This window comes from Stegostoma tigrinum, chromosome 13 (genome assembly GCF_030684315.1).
Source record: "Stegostoma tigrinum isolate sSteTig4 chromosome 13, sSteTig4.hap1, whole genome shotgun sequence".
NCBI classification, from domain to species: Eukaryota; Metazoa; Chordata; class Chondrichthyes; order Orectolobiformes; family Stegostomatidae; genus Stegostoma; species Stegostoma tigrinum.
The window spans coordinates 62,933,892-62,951,827 of NC_081366.1; the positions used below are offsets into that span (position 1 = coordinate 62,933,892).

A 17,936-nucleotide genomic window follows, 5' to 3' on the forward strand; every position below is an offset into this window, starting at 1 on the left:
AAGTTACTTTGCATTTTGGGAATCTATGATAATTTAAGTGTGATGTGCCTGCATAAGTGTGGGACATATAATGGTTAATGTAATGATCTTTTAAGAAACTATCAGTGACTATATAAAGCAAAAACCTGCATAATGAAACGTCGATTTAAAAACTTCTCTCTTAGAATTGGTTCCGTGTAGTGTTTGGACTAAGAAAGAATCTTGGATAAATTTTAATTCCAGAAATTACCACGTTTGGAATTTCATTTTCTGGCCAGAGTGAACTTCTAAATATTGTTTTAACATGAGTGAATCTTTAATTTTGGATAAGACATGCTCATTGCAAATGCACAGTGGTCTGGAGGTATGCAAATAATTCGAAATTTAGAATCTTGGAATTGTAATTCTCTTTGAAAAAAATTCTGATGGTACATTCTAAAATCTGTGAAAACCAACAGAAGAATTCGGAAGTGCAAATTTAACAAAGGAGGTGGGCTTTTCGTTAAACTATTACACTTATTTTCTAACAGGAGGAGGACAGATAGAACATAGAACATTACGACACAGTACAGGCACTTGATATTGAGCTGACCTATTATCCTACTAAGATCAATCTACACTGCATACTTTACATTTTACTATCCTCCATGTACCTTTCCTAGAGTCACTTAAAACTCTTTAAACTATCTAACTTCACTAGCACGGCCAGCAGCGCATTCCACACGTCCACTACTCTCTGTGTAAAAAAAACCTACCTCTGACATCTCCCCAATACCTTCCTGCAATCACCTTAAAATTATGCAATGACAATTTGGTCCAAGACTTATGCCCTCTCATAATAATCATTTCCGCCCTGGTAAAAAGTCTTTGACTATCACTCTATCTATGCCTCTCATCAATCTTGTAAATCTCTATCACGTCACCTCTCATCCTTCTTTGCTCCAATGAAAACAGCCCTAGCTCCCTCAACCTTTCCTCATAAGACCTGCCCTCCAGTCCAGGCATCATCCTCGTAAATGTCCTCTGCACCGTCTCTAAAGCTTCCACATCTTTCCTATAATGAGGTGACTAGAACTGGAGACAATATTCCAAGTGTGGTCTAACCACAGTTTTATAGAGCTGCAGCATAACCTCACGGCTCTTAAACTCAATTCCCCTGCCAATGAAAGCCAATACACCATACACCTTCTTTACAATCCTGTCAACTTGGGTAGCAACTTTGAGTGTATAGACGTGGACCCCAAGATCCCTCCGTTCCTCCACACTGCCGAGAATCCTGCCATTAACCCTGTATTCTGCGTTCAAATTTGACCTTCCAAAATGAATCACTTCATACTTTTCTGGGTTGAATTCCATCTGCCACTTCTTTGCCTGGCTCTGCACCCTATCAGTGTCCCATTGTAACCTACAACAGCTGTCCACAACTGTCCACCACTCCACCAACCTTTGTGTCATTGGCAAACTTACTAGCCCACCCTTCCACTTCCTCATCCAAGTTATTTATAAAGATCACAAAAAGCAGAGGTCCCAGAACAGTTCCCTGCAGAATACCACTGGTCACCAAGCTACAGGCTGTCTTACAGACAGTTGGTGAGCCAAATAGGAAGCTGAGGAAGGGTCACCCTCCTCTGTTTCTTCTTTCACAGATGCTGCCAGACCTGCTGAGCTTCTCTAGCAACTTTTTGTTCCTGATTTACAGGATCCTCAGTTCTTTTGGTTTTCAAATAGGTAGCTGCACTGTTGCCAGGAGACAAGCATGTGGAAGTGATTAAAGGTAATAAAAAGCACTCAGCAACTTATGTGAAATCAGGAAATAAAGGCACATAATTGTATCCCACTCATGGATCAGGAAGAAGAGAGACAAGGTCGAGTTAAGGAAGAGCCATTAGACGAACCAGATGTGAAAAGCATGTTTATAGACAGGGCACGGAAGTATTACAATGGTGAGGCCTGGACAGGGTGGGCCTGGGTTAATTTGAAAGGGGGACTTTTGGCAGGAGAGCATATAGCAGGATGTCACTCCACCTAGGTAACTGAACTAAAAGCACTTACTGACACCCTGCAGTTAGGGAGACGATGAAGGATTAACATCTACACAGACAGTGGATATGCCTTTGGTATAGTCCATGACTACATGACCGTATGTGCAAGATGAGGTTACGTTACTGCAACTAGTAGTATAATTCAGCATGACAATTTGGTCCAAGACTTATTGGCTGCAGCAATTGAGCCGAAGTAGGCAGCAGTAATTAAAGTTAAAGCACTCAAAAAAGATTCAGACACCAGAGCAGAGAAGGAACGACTATGTAGACAGCGCAGCAAAACAATATTAAAACAAGAAGTGATGACAATAGCAACTGAGGAGGGCAAGAAGCCAAAGATGATGAATGGAACATCTTAACTTTACAAGCAGCAGCTAGCTCAGGGGCATTAAATGAGGCAGAGAGATAATTATGAAAAGTTTTAAAAAAAGGTGGTACCGCAGACAAACAAAATGATTGAAATAATATGCCAAGGATCTCACCAAAGTCGTAAGAAACTGTAGAAACTAATTCAGGTAGAGAGATCATAACAATATGGAGGTGCCAGTGTTGGACTGGTGTGGACAAAGTCAGGAGTTTTACTCTGTACTTAACCTTGTACTGTTATTGAGGTGAAATCATCACCTTGATAAATTGTTATGATCTCTTACGCTAATTAGTTTGTACAGTTTTGTATAACTTAATACTTTGGTTAGACCCTCAGCATGTGACTGTCATACCGATCATGTTATTCCAAACATTTGGTTTGTCTGCAGCACCACCTTACTTTTAATTTTTTGTAATTTTGTAACACCGACAGAAACTGATAATAAGCAAACAAAAACTTAACTAAATTAAAATGACATCTCTTGTGGTAATAATGGACCCCAACCTCTGTGGTGCCCACCAGTCTCTGAAGATCTCCATCATGCCATGAGTACTGCATGCTCCCTCTCCAGGGATATCTGAGTGCAGACATAACTGTGAAAGAGGAGCAGACAGTCTGGAACAGTGAGCCATTACACGGCCCGCTGCCTGGACCAGTTTGTTGCCACTTTGGCCAGGCCCAGGAGCAGACTGTTGAGACTGCTCTCTCACTTGTACACCCCTCCCCGTACTGGATGCCCACAGGTCAGGAGTGTGAGGCTGAAATGCAAGAAAAATTGAAGGACCAGCTACATCGGAAACTATAAAGCAGCTGCAGATGAAAACAGAGAAGACAGAGGGCAGCAGTGGAAGGGTGCATTTCTGGATGAACGGCTATGACTAGTGGCGTTCCTCAGGGATCAGTGTTGGGGTCTTTGCTATTTGTAATATATATAAATGACTTGGAGGAAAATGAGACTGGTCTGATTAGTAAGTTTGCTGATGACGCAAAGGTTGGTGGAATTGCGGATAGTGGTGACAGCTGTCAAAGGGTATAGTTGGATATAGATCAGTAGGTGACTTGGGCACAGAGATGGCAGATGGAGTTTAATCTGGAAAAATGTGAGGTAATGCATTTTGGAAGGTCTAATCCTGACGGAAAATATACAGAAAATGGCAGAATCCTAAAGAATACTGATCGGCAGAAGCATCTGGGTGTACAGGCACATAGATCACTGAAAGTGGCAATGCAGGTAGAGAAGACTGTCAACAAGGCATATAGCATGCTTGCCTACATCAGCTGGGGCATTCAGTTTAAAAACTAGCAGGTAATGTTGCAGCTTTGTGGAAGATTAGTCAGGCCACATTTGAGTCGCTACATTACCAAAAGGATGTGGTGGCTTTGGAGAGGGTACAGAAAAGATTTTCTAGGATGTTGCCTGGTATGGAGGGCATTAGTTATGAGGAGAGGTTGGAGAAACTTGGGTTGTTCTCACTGGAACAATGGAAGGTGAGGGGTGATCTGATAGAGGTCTACAAGATTATGAAGGGCATGGCAGTAAGGACAGTTTGAAGCTTTGTCCCAGGGTGGGAGAGTCAATTTCTAGGGGCAATAGGTTTAAGGTACGAGGAACAAGGTTTAAAGGTAATGTACAAGGCAAGTTTTTTACACAGAGGTTGGTGGGTGCTTGGAACTTGCTGCTGGGGGAGGTAGTGGCAGCGGATACGATAGTGACACTTAAAGGGCATCTTGACAAATACGTGAATAGAATGGGAATAGAGGGATACGGTCCCTGGAAGGATAGGAGGTTTTAATTCTGATGGGCAGCATTTCAGTACAGGCTTGGAGGGCCAAAGGGCCTGTTCCTGTGCTGTAAGGTTCTTTTCTTTGTTCAGTCAATGTAAATGTGCTATACTGTTTCGTCCAGCCCATCTAAACTACACATGGCCTGGCAGCCAGAGTATGTACTTAACCTACGATTACATTCGGCTGCTGCATGCAGCAAACTCCACCCCAGTTCCTCAATGGAAAAGGGAAGGGCGTTTTTGTGGAGGGCCCTCCACTGGGGATTTCTGGCACCTGCAGAACAGGCCCTTTGGCCCCCGATGTTGCGCCGGCCTGCTAACTAAACTAAGCCACACCGCCACACTATCCCGTCATCATCCATATGCTTATCCAAGGACTGTTTAAATGCCCCTAATGTGGCTGAGTTAACTACATTGACAGGCAGGGCGTTCTACGCCCTTACCACTCTCTGAGGAAAGAACCTGTCTCTGACATCTGTCTTAAATCTATCACCCCTCCATTTGTAGCTATGCCCCCTTGTACAAGCTGAAGTCATCATCCTTGGAAAAAGACTCTCACTGTCCACCCTATCTAATCCTCTGATCATCTTGTACGTCTCTATTAAATCCCTTCTTAGCCTCCTTCTCTCCAATGAAAACAGACCCCAGTCCCTCAGCCTTGCTTCATAGGACCTGCATTCCAGACCAGGCAACATCCTGGTAAATCTCCTCTGCACCTTTTTCAATGCTTCCACATCCTTCCTGTAATGGGGCGACCAGAACTGCATGCAATATTCCAAATGAGGCCGCACCAGCATTTTGTACAGTTGCAGCTTAACATCAGGGCTCTGGAACTCAATCCCTCTACCAATAAAACCTAACACACTATAAGCCTTCTTAACAGCATTATCAACCTGGGTGGCAACTTTTAGGGATCTATGTACATGGACACCAAGATCCCTCTGCACATCCACACTACCAAGAATCTTTCCATTGACCCGGTATTCTGCCTTCCTATTATTCTTACCAAAGTGAATCACCTCACATTTATCCGTATTAAACTCCATTTGCCACCTTTCAGCCCAATTCTGCATTTTATCCAAGTCTCCCTGCAACCTGCAACATTCTTCCACACTGTCCACCACTCCACCGACTTTAGTGTCATCTGCAAACTTACTAACCCATCCACCTATGCCTGCGTCCAAGCCATTTAAAAAAATGACAAACAGCAGTGATCCCAAAACAAATCCTTGAGGCACACCATTAGTGACCTGACTCCAGTCTGAATATTTTCCATCAACCACCACTCGTTGCCTTAGAAAGCCAGTTTCTAATCCAAACGGCTAAATCTCCCTCAATCCCGTGCCTCTGTATTTTCTCCAATAGCCTACCATGTGGAACCTTATCAAAGGTTTTACTGAAGTCCATGTACACCACATCAACTGCCCTTCCCTCATCCACATGCTTGGTCACCTTCTCAAAAAACTCAATGAGTGACCTGCCCGTGACGAATCCATGCTGACTATCTCCAATCAAACTGTTGCTTGCTAGATGATTATAATCCTTTCCAAAACTTTTCCTACAACAGACGTAAAGCTCACAGGTCTATAATTACCGGGTCATCCCTACTGCCCTTCTTGAACAACGGCACAACATTTGCAATCCTCCAGTCCTCTGGTACTAAACCTGTAGACAATGAGGACTCAAAGATCAAGGCCAAAGGCTCCACCACCTCCTCCCTAGCTTCCCAGATAATCCTCGGAAAAATCCCATTCGGCCCAGGGATCTACCTTCACACCTTCTAGAATTAATAACACTTCCTCCTTACTAACCTTAATCTTTTCAATTCTAGTAGCCCGAAACTCAGTCATCTCTTCTCCAATATTCTCCTGTTCCTCAGTGAAAACAGATGAGAAATAATTATTTAGCACCTCTCCAATCTCCACAGGGTCCACACACAACTTGCTACTTCTGTTTTTGACTGGCGCTAGTCATCCTCTTATTCCTCTCATACCTATAAAAAGCTTTAGGGCTCTCCTTTATTCTACCTGCTAATGTCTGCTCATGTCCCCTCCTTGCTCTTCTTAACTCTCTCTTTAAATCCTTCCCAGATAATCTGTAACTCTCCATTGTCTCGTCTGAACCATCTCGTCTCATAAGCCTCCCTCTTCCGCTTAACAAGAGATACAATTTCTTTAGTAAACCACGGTTCCCTTACTTTATCACTTCCTCCCTGCCTGACAGGGACATACCTATCAAGGACACGTAATATCTGTTCCTTAAACCAGCTCCACATTTCGATTGTCCCCATCCCTGCATTTTGCTAACCCATTCTATGCCTCCTAGGTCTTGCCTAATCACATTATAATCGCCCTTCCTCCATCTATCACTCTTGCCCTGTGGCATGTTCCTATCCCTTTCCATTGCTAATGTAAACACAACCGAATTATGATCACTCTCTCCAAAGTGTTCACCTACCACTAAATCGAACACCTGGCCTGGTTCAATACCAAGTACCAGATCCAGTGTGGCCTCCTCTCTTGTCGACCCTTCGACATACTGAGTCAGGAAACACGCCTGCACACATCGGACAAAAACTAATCCATCCGACATACTAGAGTTGTAACAATTCCAGTCAACGTTAGGGAAGTGAATGTCTCCCACAATGACCACCCTGTTCTTTTCACTCCTGCCCAGAATAGTTTTGTCAATCCTCTCTTCCACATCCCTGGAACTTTGCGGAGGCCTATAAAAAACTCCCAGCAGTGTGATCTCTCCTCTCCTGTTTCTGACCTCAGCCTATACCACCTCAGTAGACAAGTCCTCATCAAAAGTTCTTTCAGCTACCGTTATACCGTCCTTGACTAACAAAGCCACACACCCCCTCTTTTACCACCTTCTCTAATCTTAATGAAAGATCTAAACCCTGGAACCTGCAACATCCATTCCTGACCTTGCTCTATCCGTGACTCAGAAATGGCCACAACATCAAAGTCCCAGGTACCTACTGATGCTGCAAGCTCACCTACCTTATTACGGATACTCCTGTCATTAAAGTAGACACACTTCAATCCAGCTTGCTGTCTGCCAGCACACTCCTGTGACAGTGAGGTCCTGTCCATGTCCTCCCTACGCTCCTCTTCCTGTGTACTAGAACTATACCTTAGTTTCCCATCCACCTCCTGAGCTAGTTTAAATCCACCCGAATAGCACCAGCAAATTTCCCACCCAGGATATTAGTGCCCTTCTGGTTCAAGTGGAGACCATCCTGTTTATAGAGGTCCTACCTTCCCCAGAATGAGCCGCAACTGCGCATGTACCTGAAGCCCTCCCTCCCGCACCATCCCTGCAGCCACGTCTTCAGCTGAAATCTCTCCCTGTTCTTTGCCTCGCTATCATGTGGCACGGGTAACAAACTAGAGATAACCACGCTGTTTGTTCTAGCTCGCAGCTTCCACCCTAGCTCTCTGAAATCCTGCCTGACATCCCTATCCCTCTTTCTACCTATGACGTTGGTGCCTACGTGGACCACGACTTGGGGATGGTCACCCCCTCCCTTCAGGACTCCAAAGACATGATCCGAGACATCACCCACCCTGGCACCTGGGAGGCAACACACCACCCGTGAGTCTCTTTCGTTCCCGGCAAACCTTCTATTCATCCCTCTAACTATTGAGTCCCCAGTGACTAACACAATATCTGTGACAAATCCTGGCAAAAGATCAAAGTGACCCGCTGGTAACCACAACAATGCAGCAACTCTCTCTCTCTAAGACAACACTCTGAGAAGTCCTATCCAACATCCTCAGTGATGTCGAATTTCGCCTGGACAACCAACTTGTTTTCCACCTCTTGCCAATTCACGGACCAGGGTTCCTTGACAAAGCGAAGACAGACTCCCATGTCGAGGAAGTGAGTGATATGCCATGAGAAACACCAGGTTCCTTCAGCAATGGGTCCACCTGCCACAGACCAACCAGAAGTTCCAAACTTTTAGTCCAGTTAATCCTCATGGAGAAAGCCGCAAACCAAACCACATGCATATCCTCTGCAAGCCTGCCAGGTCCATAATCATGAGGACAACCACCAGACTGAGATCGAACAGCTGCTCCCACATGAGGCGTAGGACTGAATTCATGCTGACAGAATGTAATGAATGGGCAGCCTGATGCACTTCTCTTCCAAAGGACAAGGGGAACCATCAGGAATCTGTTAATGTTCACTTGACATTTCATTACGGTGCACAGAAGTCAGATCTAGGTGACGAAGTGCAACCCGAAACTGAGAGCTTGCAAAGTCCCCAGCAGATGGTTGTAATCTTTTGTGTCAAATGCCTCATCCTAATCAACAGGCAAGTCCTCAGGAATGATGGACCACGTCCCGGACCGGGTAAAATCCTGGAATGATATAGGACTGGTCTGGGTGAGTCATGTGGCCCAGCAAGATGCCAAGGCAAGAAGGAAACACGCTGGCAAAGATTTTATTGTCGTGTTGAGGAAGAAGACCAGATGTCAGTTCTTTATTGAATGGAGATCCTTCCCTCTTGGGCAACGCAATAATGATGGGGCTCTGCACCAAGAGAAAGGGATCTCTTCAGTCACAGTACATTCCCCCAGAACCCACACGTAGACACTACCAGGACACTGCAGAACATCCTGAGAAACACCATGGTTAGGCAGTCCAGCCCCAGGACTAACCTTTGGAGAGCAGCCAAACACAGCAGTCAGTTCCTCCAGGCTCAAGGGTGCACTGAGCTTCTTGGCATCTTACAGGCTGACTGCAGCAGGTCCTCACATGACATTTTGCCATCTGGTACCCCTGGAGCTGGGACAAGGAATCTGTTGTTGGCTGGTAGCACAAGGAGCTGTTGGTAGACCCTGTGCCTTTCTTCCAGTGAGTAGAAAGAGAGGGAGTTGCTGTCTAGTACTGGGGATCTGGATCTATGTCCTCAGATACTTCCTGGGAACCAATGAGATACAGGTCTCGAAGTGCACCCTTCTGTTCTTCACATGCCTCCAGCAGGGTAGGGTCCTCATTAGTTGGCCGCGATGTGGCTCTATGTTGAACATCCACTTTACCAACTCCTCAATCATTAATTTCTACCTTTTTGTCGATCCTCATTCATGCTCCTGACAGAATACCTGGATTTGAGTCTTGCCCACACCCCACTATAGCTTTTTTTTCATTAATAGGACGCTTTTCTGGCAATCTCGCCATAGTCATCATTAGATTCTTAATTCCAGACACTTTTTTGAATTCAAATTCCACCATCTGCCGTGGTGGGATTTGAACCCGGGTCTCCAGAACATTTATCAGGGTCTCTGGATTAATATTCCAGCGATAATACCATGAGGTCATCGCCTCTCCGATAAGGCAGGAAAGCCCAGTTTGCTTTTCCAGATAGCCCAGAAGTGATAGAACGACTCCTGGAAATGCTCGTCCTCCAGCAGCAGATTGCTGAAGTCCTGGTACGTGGCCATCATTCTGGCGAGGAACTGAACAATCTCTGCCCACACAAGATTGTGATCAGTGAACTGCACCTGCTGCAGGGAGGTGTTTGGAACACAAGCGGCATATACGCTGAATCTTGAGGCTTCCAATTCAGGTCGCTCTGCATTTCTTGCAGGAGGCACATCACATAACGTCATTCCCTGAGGGGCACCAGAATGAGAAACTGTGCTGTGCTTCTCTGCTGCCACTGATGCTGAGGTTGGTAATGGTAGTCTATTTGGCAACAGTATTATGGACATCATCATCATCGCTAAATTTATTAGTTGGGAGGAGGATCGTTTTTATTCTTCAATCCTCTGTCACTGGAGAGGAACCTCCGGCGCTATGGCTTTCTGTTCCTGTCCACTTCTGAGCTGTTTATTAGTGCAGGGCATTCAGGAACATTAGTTGGGAATCCCACTGATCCAATGCCAACCAGACTCGACCTTGGGACCCAGCATTTCTTGCAGAAAATCGAGGAGATTCCCTAGGGTGATGAGGGTAGTCCTCATTTGTGAGCACCAAATCTAATGCCACCTCAGCTAAACATGTGGTGCTCCTAACTAATGCTCCATTCTCCTTTGGGTAATCACCTCCAATAGCCAACCCCTAACTTGGTGGCGGGGTGGTGCATGAGACAGAGACAGAGAGAGAGAGAGAGAGAGAGAGAGAGAGAGAGAGAGAGAGAGAGAGAGAGAGAGAGAGAGAGAGAGAGAGAGAGAGAGCGCATGTACACGTGTCGGTAGGGGGAAGGGGCTGTGAGTGTGTGTGTGTGTGTGTGTGTGTGTGTGTGTGTGTGTGTGTGTGTGTGTGTGTGTGTGTGTGTGTGGGCGCGCGCGCGCGCGCACGTCTGTCTGTCAGTGGAGGGAGGGGATGGGGGGGTGGTGGTGGTCCAGGGTCATCAGACACACTCCTGCATCAAGCCCCACCACCAAGGCTGACAAGACGAAACTCTGCTGTGGCCACTGTGGCTTCAATTAAAATGGCAGCACCACTAGGTGTCAGAGGCCTACACCGCACTTCACTCCTGGCACTGGGTCACCCTCTATGTTAGGGAAGAGATCCCCATTTCATCAGGGAGGAATGAGGAGACAGGTGCTTTCATGGTTGACTATCTCCACCACTACCCCCAATCAGGTCAGGCAGCAACTTGGGGCCTTCCAGGTATTGAGGCAAGGACATGAGCTCATGGCTGTGGGGCACTGCAACAACAGGTGCAGAACCTCCTCCCCAAGGAAGCAAATAGAGGAGTCTTCAGGGAGCACTGCTACTCCTTTGGCAGGGGAGGCTGATTACAATTTTTGCCTTCCTTGTTCCTGTGGAGTGGTGTCTTTTCCAGGACTAATGATTGGCAAGGGAGACCTCCATCTCTCCAGCTCTATGCTCCCCAATCTTCTTTAAATTTCACCCCCTTCTAAGAAAGCTCCAACAAACTTGAAGCCATGTGTGGGGCTAGCAGAAACCTGAGCACCATGGGCTGAGGACTGCAGGCATTATCAAACAGCTACAGGCTGGGACTCCAAACACTGTGCTATCTCGATCGGCGGCCTGAGGTGACTAGATGCCAATGTGGATACTGGGCCATGAAGAGGTGCAATGGTGTTAGGGTCACTCAGAGTCTCTCTGTAGTGTCAACACATATCTTATAGCAGGCCTTCCTGTCTCTTGGACACTGTCCCCCCCACCCCCACCCCACCTCATCAGCGGTGTGGTGTCATTTGTAGCCAGCTCAGCTCTAGAACATAGAACATAGAACAGTACAGCACAGAACAGGCCCTTCAGCCCACAATGTTGTGCCGACCATTGATCCTCATGTATGCACCCTCAAATTTCTGTGACCATATGCATGTCCAGCAGTCTCTTAAATGACCCCAATGACCTTGCTTCCACAACTGCTGCTGGCAACGCATTCCATGCTCTCACAACTCTCTGCGTAAAGAACTCGCCTCTGCCATCCCCTCTATACTTTCCACCAACCAGCTTAAAACTATGACCCCTCGTGCTAGCCATTTCTGCCCTGGGAAATAGTCTCTGGCTATCAACTCGATCTATGCCTCTCATTATCTTGTATACCTCAATTAGGTCTCCTCTCCTCCTCCTTTTCTCCAATGAAAAGAGACCGAGCTCAGTCAACCTCTCTTCATAAGATAAGCCCTCCAGTCCAGGCAGCATCCTGGCAAACCTCCTCTGAACCCTCTCCAAAGCATCTACATCTTTCCTATAATACGGCGACCAGAAATGGACGCAGTATTCCAAGTGCGGTCTAACCAAAGTTTTATAGAGCTGCAACAAGATCTCACGACTCTTAAACTCAATCCCCCTGTTTATGAAAGCCAAAACACCATATGCTTTCTTAACAACCCTGTCCACTTGGGTGGCCATTTTAAGGGATCTATGTGTCTGCACACCAAGATCCCTCTGTTCCTCCACACTGCCAAGAATCCTATCCTTAATCCTGTATTCAGCTTTCAAATTCGACCTTCCAAAATGCATCACCTCGCATTTATCCAGGTTGAACTCCATCTGTCACCTCTCAGCCCATCTCTGCATCCTGTCAATGTCCCGCTGCAGCCTACAACAGCCCTCTATACAGTCAACGACACCTCCGACCTTTGTGTCGTCTGCAAACTTGCTGACCCATCCTTCAATCCACTCATCCAAGTCATTAATAAAGAGCAAGAGCTGAGATGGGTCCATAGGGGGAGGGCCAGCAGCGCCAACTGTGGCCACTCGACTGGGTGCAGCAACTTTGGAGTCAGGCAGGTCTTTCTGAGGTGCTTCACCTCTTTACAGGCATGGCGCACACATCTTCCATTGACAGTGGACAACAAGCAGCCTCTCATGTTCCACTGTAAATCGCCCTCCACCCGCACCAGGCAGGTAAACATTTGGTGCTGGAGCCAGTAAATGTGACTAAGGCAGGCCTCCTAAAGACACAGCAATATGAGTGCCACTTCCCGATCTTGCATCTCTAATCTGGCTCCAATGGAATGAAAAGCAGGGTATTCAATAAAACAACCCTCTGGGCCATCACAACCACAGTAAGCCCGTTCTCCACAGTGAGATGCACCACTGCTTGGTCCTCAGGAAGAACAGAGCCTTCTGATACATGACGGACGCTGCGACAAGGGTGGGGGTGACCACCACCATGGCTACTATGCATACATTAATTGTCATAAGGGGGTGAGTGTAGCTTTTTGGTGAGAATAAAGGAATGCGACAAGGTCCCTGGAAGCACAGGGGCTGAGTGGATGCAGTCACCCCCACACAGGGTGGCCTCACCCTTGTTCTCAATGATATTGATGGTGAATGTTCTAGTGTCGTCACTTTTTCATAGGATCGCGCTCACCTCTTTTTTTCAAACAACGAAGTCCTTCAGATATGCTACAACCTCCTAAACCCTAGTTCTTCAGGCAGCACTGCTTCACAGTCTGTAGGTAATCCCCAGTCAATCAAGGCACCTGGCTGCTGTGATCTTACTTGACAGTGGCCAGCTCCCAACTCAATCCAGATTGTATCTGAAGATAGAGGTGCACCAATTGCAACAGGAGGTCCAGTTCCACGTCACTCAGCAGGAGAGGCCCCATGCTTTAGGTCTCAGTCATCAGCAGGAGATGCTCCAGGCAGCAGCAACAGCAGCTCCAGGCTGTAGGCCCAATCAGTAGCACCGACAGGTCAGCCTCCAAGCTTCAGTTCACAATTAGCAGCAACAGCACAGAGTAAAGGTTGCTCTACTGTTTTAAACTGTAAGTTAAGCTCCCTGTACTGTCCCCACAAACGCTCTCAGGACAGGAACAGCATGGAGTCAGCTAGAAACTTAAGGTAAAACTCTCTTTACACTGTCTTTAAGTACTTCCAGGATGGGTACAGCATGGGGCCTATGAATGCTTCAGTTACCATTGTCAGCTTGAGAAATTTAAACCACGTCTCATATAGTAACTAAAAGCATTTAGTTCAATGTGACCTGTTCTCAGAAGCGTTATGTTTCAGAAGACAGCAAGGATTCACATTCTGAAAATAAGCTTCTTACACTTAAACCAACATACTCAGAACTCACCTGCACAAATAAACAAAACATCATCCTCTGGTTGAACATCAACACTCACACTGGAACCCACATCTCTTTCCTCAGATTCCACTTGCTCACTGGAAACACAAAGAGGATATATTTAAAGACACTAGAAGAAAATTCATTGGGCAAACATACCTGTACCTGCACAGCACAGTCTCCACTTCTACTTACACACCCACTACAGCACTATACCTCCACCCCTTCATAGCTACAGCACGGAATAGTTTTCCAACTTCACCTCAAAGTACAATCTCCCACACAGCAACATCATTCACAGCGCCATTTCACTCACATCATACCCTTTATAGCACCATGTTCTCCTGAGCAGTAGGCCTTGAGGAAGAAATGCTAAGGTAGCCAATGACATCATATCCCATGGAAAAAATAGAACATGGCTCACAAAAGCATCTAACAAAAGTCTGCTGGGATCTCAGGATGCAGAGAGTGTAGATACATGAATTGTTACTGAAGGTTGCAGAAATGTGCCGTCACATTGCAGTACGGTGCCTGAGTTGTTACCACTGTTGCCTCACAGTGCCACATTCCTGGGATTGATTCCAGCCTTGGGCGAACGTCTGTGTGAAATCAGCACATTTTCCCTGTGTCGGCATGGGGTTTCCTCCGGGTGCTCCGGTTCCCTCCCGCAGTCCAAAGATGTGCAGGCCAGGTAGATTGGCTATGCTAAATTGCCAATAATGCTCAGGGATGCCTGGCTTAGGTGGGTTAAAGGGGATATGTCTGAATGAGATTCTCCTAGGGTCGGTGTGGATTTGTTGGTGTAAAGGGCTTTTTTCCACAATATAGGGATTCTATGAATATAAACAGCACCGTATAAATTAAGCAATATGAGCAATTATTCATAAGGAGTAACTGATTTCCATACCTATTCGCTTCATCGTTCACCTCCGGAGATTCTTCAATAAACAAGTTTGGAGACTGCAAAGAGACACATGGAGCGGGGTCAGAGTGTATGACACAGACAGTGGGGTGTGTGTGATATGGAGAATGGGGTCAGTGTGAACCACAACATTGGGGTCACAGTATGAAATACAAGGGCAATGTCAGTGTGAGCAACACACAGAGCCTGGTCAGTGTGTGAACCACAACAGTGGGGTCAGTGTTTCAAACAGGAAAGCAGGATCAGTGTGTTTCACATAGAGAGCTGGGTCAGCCTGTGAAACATGGAGATGGTGATCAGCGCAAGAGACACAGGGAAGCAGGGTATATGTGTGAAACATGGAAAGCAAGGTATATGCTTAAAACAGAGGGTGGAGTCAGTGTATGAAACACAACAGCAGGATCAGTGTGTGAAACACAGAGGGCATCGTCAGTGTGTGAACCACAATAGCAGGGTCAGAGAATGAAACACGTCAGCAGGGTTTGTGTGTGAACTACAACAGTGGTGTCACTATGTGAAATACGGAGATCAGGACCAGAGTGTGAACATGACAGCATTGTTAGTATATGAAACATGAGAGCAGGGACAGAATGTAAAACATGGAGAGCAGATCAGTTTAAGTAACAGAGTGTGTGGCAGGGTTGTGAACCATGACAGCAAAGTCACAGTATGAAACACAAGAGCAGGCTCAGTATTTAAAACAGGGCAGTGGGGTCTGTAAATTGAACATTATGAGCGAGGGCAGTGTGACACATAACAGCAGTGTCAATGTACAGAACACAAAAGCAGAGTCAGTGTGCGACACATGAAGAGCGGGGTCAGTGAATGAAACACAAAAGCAGGATCAGTGTGCAAAACATAGTGAGTGGGGACAAAGTATAAAAACTGGACAGCAAGGTCAGTGTGTGAGACAACAGCAGGGTCTTTACGCAAAATGCGAAAGCACAGTCAGCGTGCAAAACATGATGAGTGGTGTCATCGAGGAAAACATAAGCGTGGAGTCAGAGTGTGAAATGCTGAGAGGGGTTCAGCCGGTGAAATCCAGTGAGCGAGATCAGTGTAAGGGACGCAGAGGGTGCAGTCAGTGTGTGAACCACAGACAGTAGGGTCTGTATATGAAACACAGAGGGTAGGGTCAGTCTGTGAAACTTGGACAGCACAGCCACTGCAGAGATCATGAGAGCAGGATCAATGTGTCAATGTGGACAGTGCCCGTCAGTGTGCAAACCACAACAGCAGGGTCAGAGAATAAAACACACAGAGTGGGTCAGTGTGTGACAGATGGTGAGCAAGGACATGGACAGTGGGGTCAATGTGTGAAACATTGGAAATATGGATTCGGTGTCAGTACCACAGACAGCATGTTCAGGGTGTGAACTATGGCTGCAGTATCAGTGTGCGATCCACAACAGCAGGGTCAGAGCGTGAAACACGAAAGCTGGGCCAGTGTGTGGAACACTGACAGCGGGGTGAGCACAATGAAACACGGAGTGCATTGTCAGTGCGTGAACCAAGACATCAGGATCAGTATGTGTAACACTGAGAGTGGACTCAGCGTGTCAAATGGGGAAAGTGGGGTCAGTGTATGGAATATGGACATCAAGGTCAATGTGTGAAACAGAGAGTAGGGTCAGTGTTTCACACATGAAACATGGAGAGTGGGTTCAGTGTGAGTAATACAGAGAGCAGGGTCAGTGTGGAATACAAGCAGGAACAGTGTGCAAAACATCATGAGCAGGGTGAGAATATGAAAAATAGTGAGCATGCTCAATGCGTGAAATGCATTGCTCTTCATTGTGTCGAACACAAAAGCCTTCAGTGTGTGAAACATGAGAGGAGGGTCAGGGCGTGAAACATGGAGAGTGTGGTCAGCGTGTGCAATACAGACAGCAGGATCTGTACATGAACCTCAGTGAGTAGGATCAAACAGTAGGGTGCAGTCAGTGTGTGAACCACAGACAGTAGGGTCTGTATATGAAACACAGAGGGTAGGCTCAGTGTATGAAACATGCAAAGCAAGGTCAATGCATAAAATACAAAAGCAGGGTCAGTGCGTAAAACACAGAGTGTGGGGTCACTGCATGAAACACAAGAGTTTGATCAATGTGTGAACCACAAGAGGAGGATCAATGTATGAAACACAAGTGCAGGGACGATTTGTAAAACACGGGAAGCAGGGTCAGTGTACAAAACATGGCAAGAGGATTCAGTGTCAATGACACAGAGAGCGTGTTCAAGGTGTGAACTACAACTGCAAGTGTCAGTGTGTGATCCACAACAGCACAGTCACAGTATGAAACAAAAAAGCTGGGTCTGTGTTTGAAACATGAGTGCAGGGTCAGTGTGTAAACCATGGAGAATGGGGCCAGTAATGTGAAACACTGACAGCAGGGTGAGCACAATGAAACACAGAGTGCGTGGTCAGTGAGCGAGACATGGACATCAAAGCCAGAGTCTGAAACTGAAATAACTGCGCAGAAGTCTGTGTCCTGTCACCAAGTCACCCTTTGTTTAGTAGTGCACAGTACATTGGCTGTGGCTAGCTCGTTTGGTGTCAGACCTCAACTGAAGAGATTCTAATTGCCTGGTCATATAGAGTCATTGAGTCCTAAAGCACAGAGACAGGCATTTTGACCCAAACTAGTCCATGCAACCAAATGTCCATCCAAACTAACCCCATTTCACTGCACTTGGGCCATATCCTTTTAAACCTGTCCACATATTTGTCCAAATAACTTTTAAATGTTGTTAATGTCCCTGCCTCCACCACTTCCTCTGGCAACTCATTCCAACACATACCACGCTCTGTGTGAACATGTTGCCCCTCAGGTTCCCATATATTCTTTCCCCTCTTACCTTAAACTGATGTCTTCGAGTCATCGGTTCCTCAACCCTGGGAAAAAGACTGAGTGCATTCACCTTAAAAAAGCCTCTCATGATTTTATACACTTCTATAAAATCCCCCCTCAGTCTCCTATGTGCTAAAGAAAAAAATCCTAGCTTGTCCAACATCTCTCCATGAGTCCTGGCAATATCCCTGTAAACTTCTCCTGCGCTCTTTCCAGATCTTTCCAATCGCAAGGTGACCGAAACTGAACGCAATACTCCAAGTACAGCCTCAACCACATCCTTACAAGAGCAACACAACTTCCCATGAAACTCTACCTTGATTTGACTTTCCAAAATGCAACACCTCACACTTATCCATGTTAAATTCCATTTGCAATTTCTCAGCCCACTTCTCCAGCTGACCAAATCCTGCTGCAATTTCTGATAACCTTCCTCACTGTCCATGATACCACCTATTTAAATGTCATCTGTAACT

General features: G+C 46.2%; 1 protein-coding gene across 2 annotated transcripts in view; it reads right to left on the reverse strand.

The window, feature by feature from the left end:
* Positions 1 to 17,936, reverse strand: part of uimc1 (ubiquitin interaction motif containing 1) — an 86,959-nt gene that overhangs the window by 14,319 nt on the left and 54,704 nt on the right. For both annotated transcript variants that reach the window (XM_048543501.2, XM_059650760.1), the window contains exons 4-5: positions 14,597 to 14,649; positions 13,699 to 13,787 (exon numbers count right to left, since the gene is read on the reverse strand). In XM_048543501.2, coding sequence (XP_048399458.2) covers positions 13,699 to 13,787; positions 14,597 to 14,649 — 142 coding nt within the window. The remainder of the gene's footprint in view (positions 1 to 13,698; positions 13,788 to 14,596; positions 14,650 to 17,936) is intronic.